This window comes from Myxocyprinus asiaticus, chromosome 39 (genome assembly GCF_019703515.2).
Source record: "Myxocyprinus asiaticus isolate MX2 ecotype Aquarium Trade chromosome 39, UBuf_Myxa_2, whole genome shotgun sequence".
Lineage (NCBI taxonomy): Eukaryota > Metazoa > Chordata > Actinopteri > Cypriniformes > Catostomidae > Myxocyprinus > Myxocyprinus asiaticus.
Genome location: NC_059382.1, coordinates 9,993,795 through 10,009,432, shown reverse-complemented (window position 1 = coordinate 10,009,432; position 15,638 = coordinate 9,993,795). Strand labels below are relative to the sequence as shown.

The 15,638-nt window shown below is 37.6% G+C and overlaps 1 protein-coding gene across 2 annotated transcripts in view; it reads right to left on the bottom strand.

Moving 5' to 3' along the window:
* Window positions 1-15,638, bottom strand: part of stard13b (StAR-related lipid transfer (START) domain containing 13b) — a 131,048-nt gene that overhangs the window by 102,792 nt on the left and 12,618 nt on the right. Inside the window, exons 2-3 of one of the 2 annotated variants that reach the window (XM_051679566.1) lie at window positions 13,847-14,014; window positions 7,721-7,864 (exon numbers count right to left, since the gene is read on the bottom strand). In XM_051679566.1, the coding sequence (XP_051535526.1) occupies window positions 7,721-7,864; window positions 13,847-14,014 (312 nt within the window). Of the gene's footprint in view, window positions 1-7,720; window positions 7,865-8,004; window positions 8,491-13,846; window positions 14,015-15,638 lie in introns of those variants that run through there. The other variant, XM_051679567.1, reaches the window with a different exon arrangement.

The window sequence follows — 15,638 nt, the reverse complement described above, 5'->3', positions numbered from 1 at the left end:
CTGAGAGACCATTTTGAAGGCTCAGGAAACCTTTGCAGGTGTTTTGAGTTGATTAGCTGATTGGCATGTCACCATATTCTAATTTTTTGAGATAGTGAATTGGTGGGTTTTTGTTAAATGTGAGCTAAAATCATCACAATTAAAAGAACCAAAGACTTAAACTACTTCAGTCTGTGTGCATTGAATTTATTTAATACACGAGTTTCACAATTTGAGTTGAATTACTGAAATAAATGAACTTTTCCATGACATTCTAATTTATTGAGATGCACCTGTATACATTTTCTGAGAAAGGACCCCTAATAAAGATAATTCCTGAATATAACCCAAATATACAGTATGTATAGCATTAAATTAGTAAGAGTAATTAAATTAAATTTAACGTGTAAAAAAAATGTACACAATTAATCATGCCCACTGACTCGTACATAAATTCCGTAATAAAAGTAAGTTTTTTCCTACCATACAAGCAATTCAATCTTGAAGTACATGTGTTTTTATGAGCTGCATCAACAGAATGACAACCGCTCACTTAGGAGGAAGCACAACAGGTGGGCAAAGCACAACTGAATCTTGAGACGTGATTTTCAATCTCGTGATGTGATTCTCCGTACAGTAAATCCGCTCCCGTGTTTATTATGCCAGGGACATGCGTTGCACGTAATGAATAAGTGTGCATTGCTCCACTCTGTCAGTTTCTGTGCTAGGATGTGCAATCTAGTCCAGCGTGTCCCTCCTGAAAATTTATATATGCCAATTTTAGCCACAGAAAGTGGTGAAAAACATTAGTGAAGTTTCAGGAAGTGAGAAAATAAAACAAATATTGCATTAATTGCTTAACAGTTTGGACATCCTGCTAGGTATGCAAAGAAAAAGCGAAAGAAACTAAAAGAGCAAAAGCTCACAGTTCTGACCTCTCAACCCAGCTGTATTTTGACACTTTGCAGGGGTGCTCCTCGCCCAATGTCCCAAACTGAGGCTTAACCTCTGCAAGGGCAAAACAAATTCTGGCCTCCTGAATTGGGCTTGGCCCAGTAATCTATCTTCATCCTACTGAGCCGCTTAGCTCCCCTATCCTGCCTCAACTGTTGGTCCCACGGGGAGCTGGAGGGCCAGCATGGACCCTCCGCACAGGTGGATAGAGAAGACCCAGTTTACCACTGCTCACCACCAGCACACAGCCTATGTGGGTCCATGTATTGATTCCAAAAATGTTATCAAATAAAAACAAGCCACCAACACTGAATTCAACAAATTAAAGGAATGCTGTGATCTACATAGGGCTTGCTTTCTTCTATGGAATACAAATAAGAAATTTTGAAGACTGTTACAGTGATAATACAGCAGTACAGTACAGACTGCGGAGCTCTTAAAATGACAAAAACCGACCATGAAAGTAGTTCATACAACTTGTGTGCTATATTTTAAGTCTTCTGACAGCTTTGATAGCTTTCTCTCTTACATGGAACACCAAAGGGCACATTTTTTTAAGAATGTTTAAGCTGTTCTTTTGCATAATACAATGACCATGGACTGTCATGCTCCAAAAAATAACAAAATGTAACATAAAAGTAGTCCACATGACTCATGCACTATATAACAAGTCTTCTTAGGCCATACAATAACTTTCTGAGTGAAACAGACTGAAATTTAAGCCCTTATTCACTGATAATCTTCTCCACCACTGCTCTCATATCTCATCTGCATTTGTGCATATTCAAACTTGCTGAAACATGACAGGTCACATGAACTGAACTCAAGAACCAATGGCATTTGCATCATCAACATCAAACCTGGCTTGTGTCTTCACACAGCATTTTTGAATATACAGTGGAGGGAATAATAAATTTTCTTCTGACATTTTTGTCATTTTTAGAGCTTGAAAGACCCTGGTCACTGTATGCTTTCTTGATGAAAACATTCTTCAGAATTCCTACTTTTGTGTTCCACAAAAGAAAGAGAGTTACATGGGATTGGAACGACACAAGGGTGAGTAAATGATAAAAATGACCAAAACAAATGACAGAATTGACAAATTTTTGGGGCAAATTATGTATAGTACAGAAGCTGCAGTTAACCATAGGTTTGCAACATCTTTAAAAAAAAAGCTTGTTCCAAGTTCAGTGAGAATTTTGTGCTTGCTTTTAATAGTATATTTTATTTAAAGATTTTACAACTGAGTCACATGTACAGTGTGGTAAAGCAGTGATGTAACTGACTGGGGAAAAAAAACTCTTTCACCTTCAGTGGTTGATGTTAAAGTTGTAATAAACTGATTGGCTACATAGGTCCGTATCCTGAGTCATATTTTTGATATACAACTTCCCTGTAACATTGACTATGTCAACATAAACGTTCTATCAGTGCGCAAATCCTTGTAGATTTATGAACAGTTTCAAAGTAGCTGATGTGTTCCACTGGTCCAGCTAGTTGTTCTATTTCCAGTAACCACTATGACATAGCAAAAGCAGAAGCCAACAGCCAAACAAAAACTAGCCAGAACAATACAAGTCCATGTGTTTATACCTCACAATCAGTGTGGGAAGGTAGAGAGTAGACAGTGTTGGTGCCAGAATGGGCTCAGGCTACAAGCAAATATTATTATTATTGCGATTTACATTTTGAGTAATTACACATGAAATCCAGAGCAAATTTTCTGTTTTACTCATATGCCATCCACATGTGAGCATAACCAACTGGTAACACTTTACAATAAGGTGCCATTTGTTAACATTAGTTAATAACATTAGTTAACATGAGCTAAGTCTGAACAGTAAGAATTATTAAGCATTTATTAATCTTAGTTAATGTTAATTTCAACATACTAATACATTTTTTAAATCAAAAGTTGTATTTGTTAACATTAGTTGATGCAATATTAACTAACATGAACTAACAATAAAAAAATTATTTTTATTAACTAACATTAACAAAGATTAATATATATATATATATATTATGAATTTAATGATTCAAATGATAATTATGCCACTGATGTTAGAAAGACGTATTGAGCTTTCAAATTTAGTACTTGTTATCTACAAGAGACTGGCCTACATTCATTCGAGTGATCTGAAGGCCTCCACATGCCTCTGGAGCTTTTGACCTGCTAATCTTCTCCAAGAACCTCAAGACTTCATTTTGTCAGAGTGCACAAAGCCAAATCACTCTATTACCCCCTCCAATCCAATTACCCTCTTCAACTTACCCTCCTGCGCTCTCACACAGACACACATTCTAACTCACACTAACACATATACTCACACCCGTATCACCTCCCCGATCCCTGCCAGAGGCCTTTAGCGGGGTTCTCATACATGGACCACAAAATGTACCCAGCACTGCAGTGCGGCTTCAGCTATGTGGAGATTAAACAAACACATCTGGCCCAGTTCTTCAGCCGGACAGAAAAGGACAGAATTCCCACAGATATTGTGCTCATTTAAACCCACTGTTGCTCATCGGATATTGTTTTGGGAACAATGCAAGGGAGTATGTGCCTTTGAAATGAAAAACTTTAAAATGAGGTAAAGGAAGAACTGGCAATTGCTTGTTTTCTCTGTCATTTCTCAAAGCCCTAACACTTTACCCTTTTTTAGTGTCATTTACTCACCCTCATGCCATTTCAAACCCATATGACTTTCTTTCTTCTGTGAAACACAAGAGGCTATCAGTCTCAAACATTCTGCTTAATAAATTATGTACTTTTGTGTTTCATGGAAGACAGAACATTGAGTGAGTAAAATGAAGACATAAGGGTGAGTAAACGAAGACAGAATATTCATTATTGGGTGAACTATATTATAGAAATTTCCAAATTAATCGCTTATCTTCAATCCAAGCTGTTTTAATAAGGGGTGACTTGAGACTCCATAAGTGCTCCATAAATTGTGGTTGTTATCAAACTTGGACTAAGATGTTTTGACAATCCGTGAAGAGTCTTATTTTCCATTCTTTGCATGTCAGATGCATTTCAGAATGATAGAAGTGTGGAACATTCCTTTCAATATCTTTCACACGAGCCCCAAACTTGTAAATCGGTCAGTTGTCAGTTCTACTTCCTCTAAACAGCAAGACACAGTCCGGTTGCAAACAAGCTCCAAATACAAGGCATTTAAAAGGCATTTACAACTCACATCCCTTACAACAGACAAACTATATTCTTGCAATACCCTTAATGTAGCAAATGTAAGATGTCAACCACTAAAGAACAACAGACAAGGAACTGTGTGCTTTAGTTCTAAAATTGATTGAATTTACCGGCTGAATAAACAGCTTAAAGGGATAGTTGACCCAAAAATCATTTACCCACCCTCATGTTGTTCCAAACCCATATTAATTTCTTTCTTCCATGGAAAACAAAAGATGTTGCAGAATGGCAGCCTCAGTCACCATTCCCTTTCATTGTATGGAAAAAAAGATGATGAAATGAAAATGAAAGTGAATGTTGACTGAGGCTATTCGGCCTGAAATCTCCTTTTGTGTTCCACAGAAGACAGAAATCCATACTGGTTTGGAAAAACATGAGGGTGAGTTTAAATTTTTTGGTTAATTATCACTTTAAACTAGCCTGCGTTTGTGGTCTAAACTGGTTTAGCTGGTCTCCCAACCTGGCCAAGTTTAGCCGGTTTGCGGTTCCACCGGCTTGACCAAAAGTGGACAAGAGTAAATACTGTTAACGAAACTGAAACGAAAAACTAAATTAAAACATTTTTGTTGACTGAAATAAAAGTAAAAGTAAAAATCAACCTAATAGGAAACACTGAAACTAAACTAAAATGCATTATTAAAGAGTGAAATCTAGTGAAAAATACAATGTATCAAAGTAAGAACAAATTGGAAAAGAAAATAGAAATAAAAACAAAATTCAAAACTATAATAGCACAAAAACAAAAAACAAAAAAACCTCCTAAACCAGCAAAACAGACCAGTATAACCAGCTTGGCCAGGTTGGGAGACCAGCCAACCACCTAAGATTGGTTTAAGCTATTTTTGTCAGAAGGGTTAGATAATCATCACCATTAGACTTACACGAAATGCACTGTTTGAAGTCGTGTTTAGTTTCACTGCATATGAATGTCTTGTGTCTCTTCCAAAAATAAACAGAAGATTTCAATTTGAGTAACGAGAATCTTAGCGGATTTCTGTGATGCTCCACCCCTTCAAGTCTGTGTCACTATTCAAACAACACCAGTTAAACTGAGCTACACTAGTTTGAAATCTAAACAAGAGCAATGGCCTTAAATGGTAACATCAAAAGACTTCCTTTGGTGTCACTCTGAATTCATTAATTCAGTTTCCCAGATAAGGGGGAATCCTGTTTGGATTAGTGAGGGAAAATATGTTTAATTCAGTCCCTCTAATGCAGAAAACCCAATAATTCACCCAAAAATGATCATTCTCTCATTATTTACTCACCCTTATGTCATCTCAAACTCAGTGCTTGAAATGGGCGGGTGCTAACTAGTACGCAGTACCTGCACATCTCTAATTTAGTCAACAGAATACCGGCAGTTTTTCTTACCTACCACCACTTTTCAGAGTCTTCCGGTATGATGTCATTTCTTTATTTAATGTAATACAGTGGATGATTTGATGCGGCCCACCAATTTATCTGACCCTCTGATGGATTTTGAAAAAATTGCGTCACAGTCTAAACATCTGAGCGCTCTCTGCGCAAAACTCAGCAGTGAGTTTAACAACACTCATCGGCACGTGCAACAGCATCAGCGGAGCACGCGTGTTTAAGCTTGTCTGGGCTTAGTTCCGTTACACTGCTCTTTAAAACATGAACCAGTAACTTTTAGGTAAACACATTTTATCACGTCTTATTCAATCAAAATGTATTCATGCAAATTATTTTGCAGGTGTGGACAAAATTACAGACTTAAAAACACTTCACAGCTGTTACAGAGGTGATGTCAGCTCATATGCACAACCTTTTTCAACAACAAATAAATCGATGATGAAAACCGAACCTTTAAAAGTAAATACACATAAACGCTTCCTTTTGTTCTCCATTCTTCGTGTCTCATCTGTTCATGGTCAGTTGTGCTCGTTAAAAGTGATACTGTACCATGAAACTTCATTAAACTTGCATACATGTATATATCCTGATTGTGTTTGGTTCTATAATCAGATCTGTGTCAGAGTTCTCACTCCCGAACATCATCAAATTGCTCTCCGTTTACCAATGATTATTTGCACAAATATGTCTCCTGCACAAATTCACCATGTGCAGGACAAGGAAAAGCTCATTTTCCCCTCCTGAATGGGAGGATAATTGCATTTTTTCATTATTTTACCTAAAAAGACAGTTCTACATTAGAGTGCCATTGTTTTCTTATGTGGGTTAATACTGTCAAAGATATACAGACTTTAGCAGACCTAAATGTTCTTCCTCTGTTTTCATAAACAATAAACCTACATTGTATGTTTTTATTTTCAAAGTAAAGTTAATCGAAACGTATTGGTTATTTGAGGGTGTTAGGTCAATTTTGTTCTTAAGCCAGATCTTAAAAAGGAATTTATGGCCAGACCTTAAAACATATTAATTAAATACCGCTGACTATTTTAATGTAAGCAAACATATTATTAACAGTGTTTTGTTTTTAATGTTACTATGTTAGTTATAATGAAAGTGTTAGGTAAGAACAATATGGAAAAATGTTTGTCCCCCATTGAGTTTTCATCTGGATAATCTAGCCCACAAAGAAAATAGTTGAAGAGCCCTGCCATATAGAAACCCCCAAATATATTTATTTATATTTAAATAAACATATGTTGTGAACAAAAGAGGTCTCCGAGTATCATTTCCCAAAAAAAAAATAAAAAAAATAAAAAAAATCTAATTTAATACTAACATGGACAGTCTCTGCACTTTTTTTCTTCCACTTCAAGCACTGCTCAAACTCATATGACTTTCTTCCACTGAACACAAATGAAGATATTTTAATGGAGATATGATGTGTTTGTCCATACAATGCAAATGAATGGTGACCAAATTTTCCAACTCCAAAAAGGACATAAAGGCAGCATAAAGGTAATCCATAAACCTCTTGGTTTAATCCATGTTTTTTTTTTTTTTTTTTAAATAATCCAATCAGTTTTGTGTGAGAACAGACCAAAATGTAATTGTGCATCTTACCATTGCAGTTTCTAGGCACGATTGTGATTTCAAGCCCGATTACTCTTTCTAGCACTTGAGAAAGTCATACGAGTTTGAGATGACATTAGGATGAGTAAATGATGAAAGTATTGTCATTTTTAGGTGAACTATTCCTTTAAAGAAAGACAAGCACAATTTCAAGCAAAACATTTCAGAAACAGAAGTTTTTTTGGTTTTAAATAAAACAACAGATCAGCTATTCAAAATGAAGAAATGATTTAGACATTAATGGAACATGTCCAAAGTTAACGTCCATAGTTAATTACATGTGTAAACTGGAGGGGAACTGACTTTACACGTCCAGTAAAAATTACCTTGTGATAATTAGGTTAAAAGTAATTGCAAATAAAAGACAAAGAAAAGTGAAGTTAGTTGTAAGAAAAGCTTTAGCATCATTAGTTTGCAGATGACACTGACTTTGATATTTTGCAATCCAATGCAATGACATTCAGACATTTTTTAAGAGTGGCCAAATACATTTTTGGGGACCACAGTCGTTTAATTTTGATGAAAGACAAATGAAATTCATTTTGGGTAAGTCTAAACGCTTACCTCTGTCTTTTTACCATGTGATCTCCCCAGAGAGAAAGCGCCTCCGGCTTTTGTGAGTCTCTCTTGGCCGTGGCGTTCCCTCGTGTCTGTTCTTCTGGCCATATTGCTGTATTTGAGGGTCTGGCTTACCCCTGCAACTCCACTCTGCAACGTCAGAACAATTACTTTTAGTAAGAGACAAGAAGATATCTAGCGATGACAAGAGAGGACAAGAGAAGGGGTCAATGGCTGGAAACACAGAGGCAGAAACAAACTAGTGATCCGACTAAAGATCTAGACAGTACATTTAGAAGACCACGAAGACGACAGAACTCTAGATGATGGAAGAGCATCTAAATAAAAGATGACCTGATCCAAAGCAACATGTAAAAAGAGATCTTGTCTCTTGTTAAAAAGCAGTTATGGGAGATGCCAGGAATTGTTGTCGTGAAGTCTCTGAAAGCCATCATGTCGTTCTCCTAACCATCCCAAATGGACACAGTGATCCAAACAAAGCAACAGACTCCAAGCACAAGACATCGTTGTCTTGAGGAACCAAAAGAACTTTTGTTTTTGGCTGTGAACACTTGCAATAGGGTGGTTCTATTGTGAGCATTCGTGACGTTTTTTTTTTTTTTTTTTTTTTTTTTTTTTAAATGGCATTGAAAGTTCCCCATGGCAAAGTCCCAACACAACGGACCTCTGTGTTAGTGTCACCAGTCTTTGCCAAATTACAGCACATTCTATCTCACATGTCATAAGCAGACGCCATGCCATTGCAAATCCAGTGACATTCTGATATATATATCCAGTGGACGGGCTCTCACGTTAAGCATTCAATACATCATACAGTTCTGATTGTATGCTTATTAGATATTTATGCATGGCTCAAGTATATGAGCATCTACTAAAGACCACATTTCAGGTTGCAATGTGTATACAGTGGCCCCAAAAAGTATTTGGACACTTACTGCAAATCAAACCTTAAAACTTATGAATGTATTTACATTAGATGACAAAGCATCTGAAAGAAAGATGGCACATGTACATTTTTCAAACAAAATATTTCACAAATATAGTGTAAGTATATAACATTTCAAATTATATAACAAAGCATGGGTGTTTCTTCAACCTAGGGCTCATTTAGCACTTTGGACTTAAAATCTCTAAAAATCCTTGAAACAAGATAAATTTACTTGAGAAGCAAGATGACATGAGATATGTTGTATTTTTTTCAGAGACATCTAACAAACTTCAGTAACGTTAATCCGTAAAGTTAATGCTTATAACAAAATAACAACTATTTGCCAATGAGGTAAGACAATTCAAAGGAAAAACTAGTTTATTTTTCATATTCCATTGGTAAATAGTTTTTTCATGATTTAAGAATTAACCACACCAGATTTTGCAAGATTTCTCTAAAAACAAGACTTAATATCTTATCACATTCTGCTTCTTGATTAATTTCTTCTTGTTTTAGGGATGTTTAAATATTTTTACTGGAGAAAAAGACAAAGATAATTTGTAAGAAAATTTTTTTTTTGCAGTGCAACACTGTATGTACATGCATCACATGAGATTAATGTTATTTTTGTCCTTTTTTCTGAAAGTCATGAATATTCCCACAGTGTCATTTCCACCATATCTCAAATTCTTGTGTTTAATAGGTGGAAATGACAATGAGGGAAATAAAAATTTTAATGTTTTTGAAATGAAATGGCTGACACTTGTGTGTTTCTAAGGCTAATTTCATAGCTAACATTTTATGTATCCTAAATAGGGGTTGCGTTAACTGAAAATTCTGACATTTACAGATTTTTTTAAAACATTGATGTCCTTTTCACACAATAAATATTAATGGTTTATGTTTCTTTCAGCCTTTGTCAGTCAGTTTTGATGGGACCTCCATTTAAAAAAAAAAGAAAAGAAAAAGAAAAAAGTTGAAATCTGTTCATTTTAATAAAAATCAACCCCTGGGACATGAAATTGCCAGAAGTTGAAAAAACACCCACATAGTGGGTACTATAGAGGCACAAAGTCAGTGGGCATGGCCATGAAGTTTTGTTATTTTCATACAAGCATGCACTAAGTCTAGGCTTGTATGGGTTTAGCGAAATTTTGCACACAACGTGCCGATGGGCTGGATCATGTGCAATTTAATTTGAAGGTTCTTCTCCGGTTAATGCAGCGTCTGCATCCTATTATATAGTCCATTCCCTGTCAAGTACCAGCGATATAAACAAAGACAGCGCATTCATAGGAAGTTGGTAGTGTTAATGGACTGTATGCAATGAATTAGAATAACAGAAATATGGACACGCTCCTTTTATATGTTTAGAAAATGTTATTCTCATCAGGATTTTGATGTACACTCTGTTAAATTATAGGGAAAGTAAGTATTATTAATAAATTTAATCTACTGATATACGAATCATGACTAGTATTAAAAGTGATTATGAGTGATATCAGCTCACTTCACTTCTACCGTTCGATTTTGATTTTGAATAATACAATTTATTTATTGAAACATGAAATCATTTAACCAAAAATATTTCTAAATTTAAATTACACTTTAAACTAAATGAAAATATATTCAAAATAACGAAATGGTCAAAAACAAATACAAAATCCAATTAGATCATAAATACAACTGTAAATACAACAATAATATTAATCAAATAAACCATGACCTATAGATAGTTTAACACAAATCGTATACATTTTTGTTGCTGTTAAGACGGCTACAACTCTGATCGCCAGAGACATAATTTGATTTTCCAGTATATTTTATTGAAGTATATTATTAAAATTGTTACCACCTGATGGTGAAATCTCTAAACTGCAAATGTTGGAACTGAATTTAGACTTACATCGGTATCATGGCAAAGCAAATATGTCACACGAGAGATCACTTGAACTCAACCCTCTTGTGAAGCGTACCCAAAGCGATAGATTATAGTGATTATAGTGATACAGATGTAATCTCACATTCTTCTCTCGGTTGAGACATCCAGGATAAGCACACATACGCACCATTGTGAGTAAAGGAACAGATAAATACAGATCTATACCAAAATCAACCAAGCTACTGTACAGTGTTCCTCCTTCTCACTTGTAAACAGCGCTGCTCTTCCAGCTGTGACGTACGTGCATCAGTGCTCACGTGTTTCAAGTGCAAATGCGATTACGTCACACCCGCTTACTATCTGCAGAATGGAAGCGATGATTTAGAGTTAAAAAAAGTACTTAAATATTCATATTTTTCGCACCAAAAGTGATCGTATCACTTTAGAAGACATTCATTTAACCGCTGGAGTCGTATCAGAATCAGAATCAGAATCAGCTTTATTGCCAAGTATGCTTACACATACAAGGAATTTGTCTTGGTGACAGGAGCTTCCAGTGTACAACAACACAAAAACAATACAAAAACAGCAGCAAGACATAGATAATAATAAAAAATAAAAAATAATTATACACATACGTACAGACACACACATAGGTAGTGCAAGTCTAATACTATCTGTTATGTTCAGTTCAAATAAAAATCTGTTATGTACATTGCACATTTTTTTTTTCTTTCTCAGAGGAATGAAATGGCAGAAGAGGTTGGATGTGTTGGATATATATATAAAAAAGACTAAACTGTGTATTGCACATAGTTATTGCTCAATGGGGCAATTTAACTGTTCATGAGATGGATTGCCTGAGGGAAAAAAACTGTTCCTGTGCCGGACGGTTCTGGTTCTCAGAGCTCTGAAGCGTCGGCCAGAAGGCAACAGTTCAAAAAGGTAATGGGCAGGGTGAGTGGGGTCCAGAGTGATTTTTCCAGCCTTTTTCCTCACTCTGGAAGTGTATAGTTCTTGAAGGGGGGGCAGGGGGCAACCAATAATCCTCTCAGCAGTCCTAACTGTCCTTTGTAGTCTTCTGATGTCTGATTTCATAGCTGAACCAAACCAGACAGTTACTGAAGTGCAGAGGACAGACTCAATGACTGCTGAGTAAAACTGTATCAGCAGCGCCTGTGGCAGGTTGAACTTCCTCAGCTGGCGAATGAAGTACAACCTCTGCTGGGCCTTTTTCACAATGGAGTCAATGTGTGTCTCCCACTTCAGGTCCTGTGAGATGGTAGTGCCCAGGAACCTGAATGACTCCACTGCTGCCACAGTGCTGTTTAGAATGGTGAGGGGGGTGAGTGTTGGGGTGTTCCTCCTAAAGTCCACAATAATCTCCACCGTTTTGAGAATGTTCAGCTCAAGGTTGTTTTGACTGCACCAGACAGCCAGCTATTCAACCTCCCTTCTGTATGCAGACTCATCGTCATCTCGGATGAGGCCGATGACAGTGGTGTCGTCTGCAAACTTCAGGAGCTTGACAGAGGGGTCCTTGGCGATGCAGTCATTGGTGTAGAGGGAGAAGAGTAGTGGGGAGAGCACACATCCCTGGGGGGCACCAGTGCTGATTGTACAGGTGCTAGAAGTGAGTTTCCCCGTCTCACAAGCTGCTGCCTGTCTGTCAGAAAGCTGGTAATCCACTGACAGACAGACATGGGAACAGAGAGTTGGTGTAATTTATTCTGGAGTATAGCTGGAATGATGGTGTTGAAAGCCGAACTGAAGTCCAAATGTTGCAGGATATGATGCAATCCCATGTTGACTGCATCATCCACAGACCTGTTTGCTTGATAAGCAAATTGAAGGGGATCAGTGATGTTCTTCAGGTGGGCCAACACCAGTCTCTCAAATGATTTCATGACCACAGACTTCAGGGTGACAGGTCTGTAGTCATTAATCCTGTGATTTTTGGTTTCTTTGGGACAGGAATAATGATTGAGCGTTTGAAGCAGCATGGGACTTCACACTGCTCCAGTGATCTATTGAAGATCTGTGTGAAGATAGGGGCCAGCTGGTTAGCACAGGATCGAAGACATGCTGATGAGACGCCATCTGGGCCTGAAGCTTTCCTCGTCTTTTGTTTCCAAAAGACCGGCTCACATCATCTTCGCAGATCTTAAGTGCAGGTTGAGTAGCAGGAGGGGGGAGGAGGGGGGGTTGCAGGAGGTGTTGGTGTTTGTGTGAAGTGAAGGTCAGAGCGGGTGTGGGGTGTGAGATTGGGCATTTCAAATCTGCAATAGAACACATTCAGGTCGTTAGCCATTTGTTGGTCCACCACAGGGTTGGGGGTAGGAGTCCTGTAATTTGTGAGTTGTTTCATGCCACTCCACACTGATGCAGGGTCGTTAGCTGAAAACTAGTTTTCCAGCTTCTCCAAGTATCTTCTTTTAGCCACTCTGATTTCCTTGTTCAGTGTGTTCCTGGCCTGATTGTACAAGACTTTATCCCCACCCCTGTAAGCATCCTCTTTGGCCTGACGAAGCTGCATGAGCTCTGCTGTAAATCACGGTTTGTCATTGTTGAACTTTAAATAAGTCCTAGTAGGAATGCACATATCCTCACAGAAACTGATATATGATGTAACAGTATCTGTGAGCTCGTCCAGGTCTGTGGCTGCAGCCTTAAAAACACTCCAATCAGTGCAGTCAAAGCAGGCTTGTAGTTCCCGCTCTGCTTCATTGGCCCATCTCTTTACAGTCCTTACTACTGGCTTGGTTGATGGATGGTATCAATGGCTTGTATCGATGATGTTTATGCTGACTGTCTGTGATTTTTGGAGCTTCAAAGAGCAATCATCATCCACTTGCATTTTAAGACCTACTGAGCTAAGATATTTTTCTATTTTTCTTCAAATGTGTTTTGGTGAAGATAGAAAGTCATACACACCTGTGATATCATGAGGGTAAGTAAATAATGAGAGAATTTAAATTTTTGGAAGAACTGTCCCTTTAAAGTGTCTAAAAGCGTACAAATACTTTTTGGGCCCTGTGATAAAACTTTTCCAACCTCAAGACAAAAATAAAACTGTGGTCTCCATTTCTGAATGGCATTGTCTGCAATTGTTTTATGAAAACAAAATTATAAAAGTTATTGGCTTTAGCCAGAACTAAAATGGTACTAATACTGTACTGAACAAATCCTGAATGTCTTATGGCAGGTTAAGAATGAACTCTTTCCCATAATTATTTCAACAAACAATGTACATTACTGTATATTTAATGGGAAAGCAAACAAGCTTGCAATAGAAGGTGACCTGCAGGAATTCTCTGTCATTGGCTGTGTGTTTGCGGGCGGTGCTGGGTGTGTCAGAGGGGGAGGAGCCAGCACTTAGAGCTTCCTCTATGTCCAAGTTCAGCTGATCTAATCTTCGCATCAGCTGGGTCATTGATTCAGACCATGGAGACAGGACCTGCGGAGACTCCTGTGTGAAGAGAGAGGAGACATAGGACATCTCAGACAAACATGCTTTGAACATCAAATTGATTAGACGGAGTCATTACATTAGACTTGCTTATTCAGTCAAGGGTCTGTGTTTTCCCTTGATGCACAGAGCCAAAAATAATCATCTGTCCTGCTGATGGGCCAGCACTGATTTCACACTCTGATATTCTTGTTATTCTAAGCTTTCAAAGTCAGACTGAACTTTACTCAACATGAAAGAATCCACTAGGCTACTTTTATTGCTACTTATATTGTTGCTCAAAGGTTACTCTTTCCACCAGCTAGACCAGCACCAAACCAGCATAAACCAAAAGGCTCTTTTCCTCTTTTGTCTGTCAGAATGTGTTGTGTAAACGTCAGAACGTTAGCCTACTTTTAGCAGTAAATATGCGTAGCAAATGTGCAAGCGCCTCATATGATTCTGAGCAATACTAGCAAACAACTCAGCTGCCATTGTGGGCCAAACATAGTCTTGTGGAATTCCTCTCCTTTCTACTCTGAGCTACTTTCACTACTCCTCCGACATCGCTGTCAAGGAGTATAAATAGACTGCCCTGTCCAGCATAGACACATTCCTGGGTTATAAATTATCATCATCTACCTCACTCACCAGGCTGTAAATCAACAGGTTTGCCCCTTTACCAACAAGAAATGGAGGGGCCAGAGAAGGAGTAAGAGGGGAAGGATGAACCATGAGGAAGATTTAAAAGTAACATACTGGTGCTTAAGACACAGCAGGCAGAAATGTTTGAATCTTTGCAGGGATTTGTCTTTAGGGAATAGTTCACCCAAAAATTAATTAATCCTCATGTTGCTCCAACCCTGTATGATTAATTGTTTTTCTATGGAAAACAAAAAGAGATATTTCAAAGAATTAAACTAGTCATTCTTTTCCATGCAATTACAGTTGAATGGGGATGCAAAAGTACCATAAATGTGGTCATGAGCTAAAGTCCAAGTCTTCTGAAGCCATAAGATACTGTAGCTTTGTGTTAGGAACAGACCGAAATTTAAGTCATTATTCACTGATAATCTTCACCTCCAGTCTGCCAGTTACCACTGTGACTAGATCATTGAATCATTAGTTTTGATCCATTCAAGTTACAAATTTAATTTATGTGCAAAATCAGAATATCACAACAACAATTTGCAAATAAAGCAGTGTTTCCATCCGATGTGTGTTTAAGAGTACAAATTTGTCACTTCTGGGGAAATTGCTGCAAAATATAAATTTAAATGGAAGTTGAAGCCACTGTGGCTCTTTTATTATATGTGATGAATAATGCAGCTTAGAGCGCACAGACAAAACGCTGTTTTGACAAAATGTTCAGTGTGAGCGAAAGCTTGTCAGACAGTTCTGGGAGATTGTAGTAACCAATCTTTTTGATGATGGGCTTTCTTTCCGGCATTTCAGAATAACCAGATTAGGCCTGGCTGGGTGGGCAGAACAGTTGGAGGGATGGGTGTGGTTGTCAAGGTGGGCCAAGCTCATAAATGGGTGGGCCGGGCCTGAACCAGAGCAACATTTCAGATATTGATGATATTCTTAAAGCAAATATGTATTCACATGGCTTGTTGAGGCAGTCACATGACTTTTTTCTATA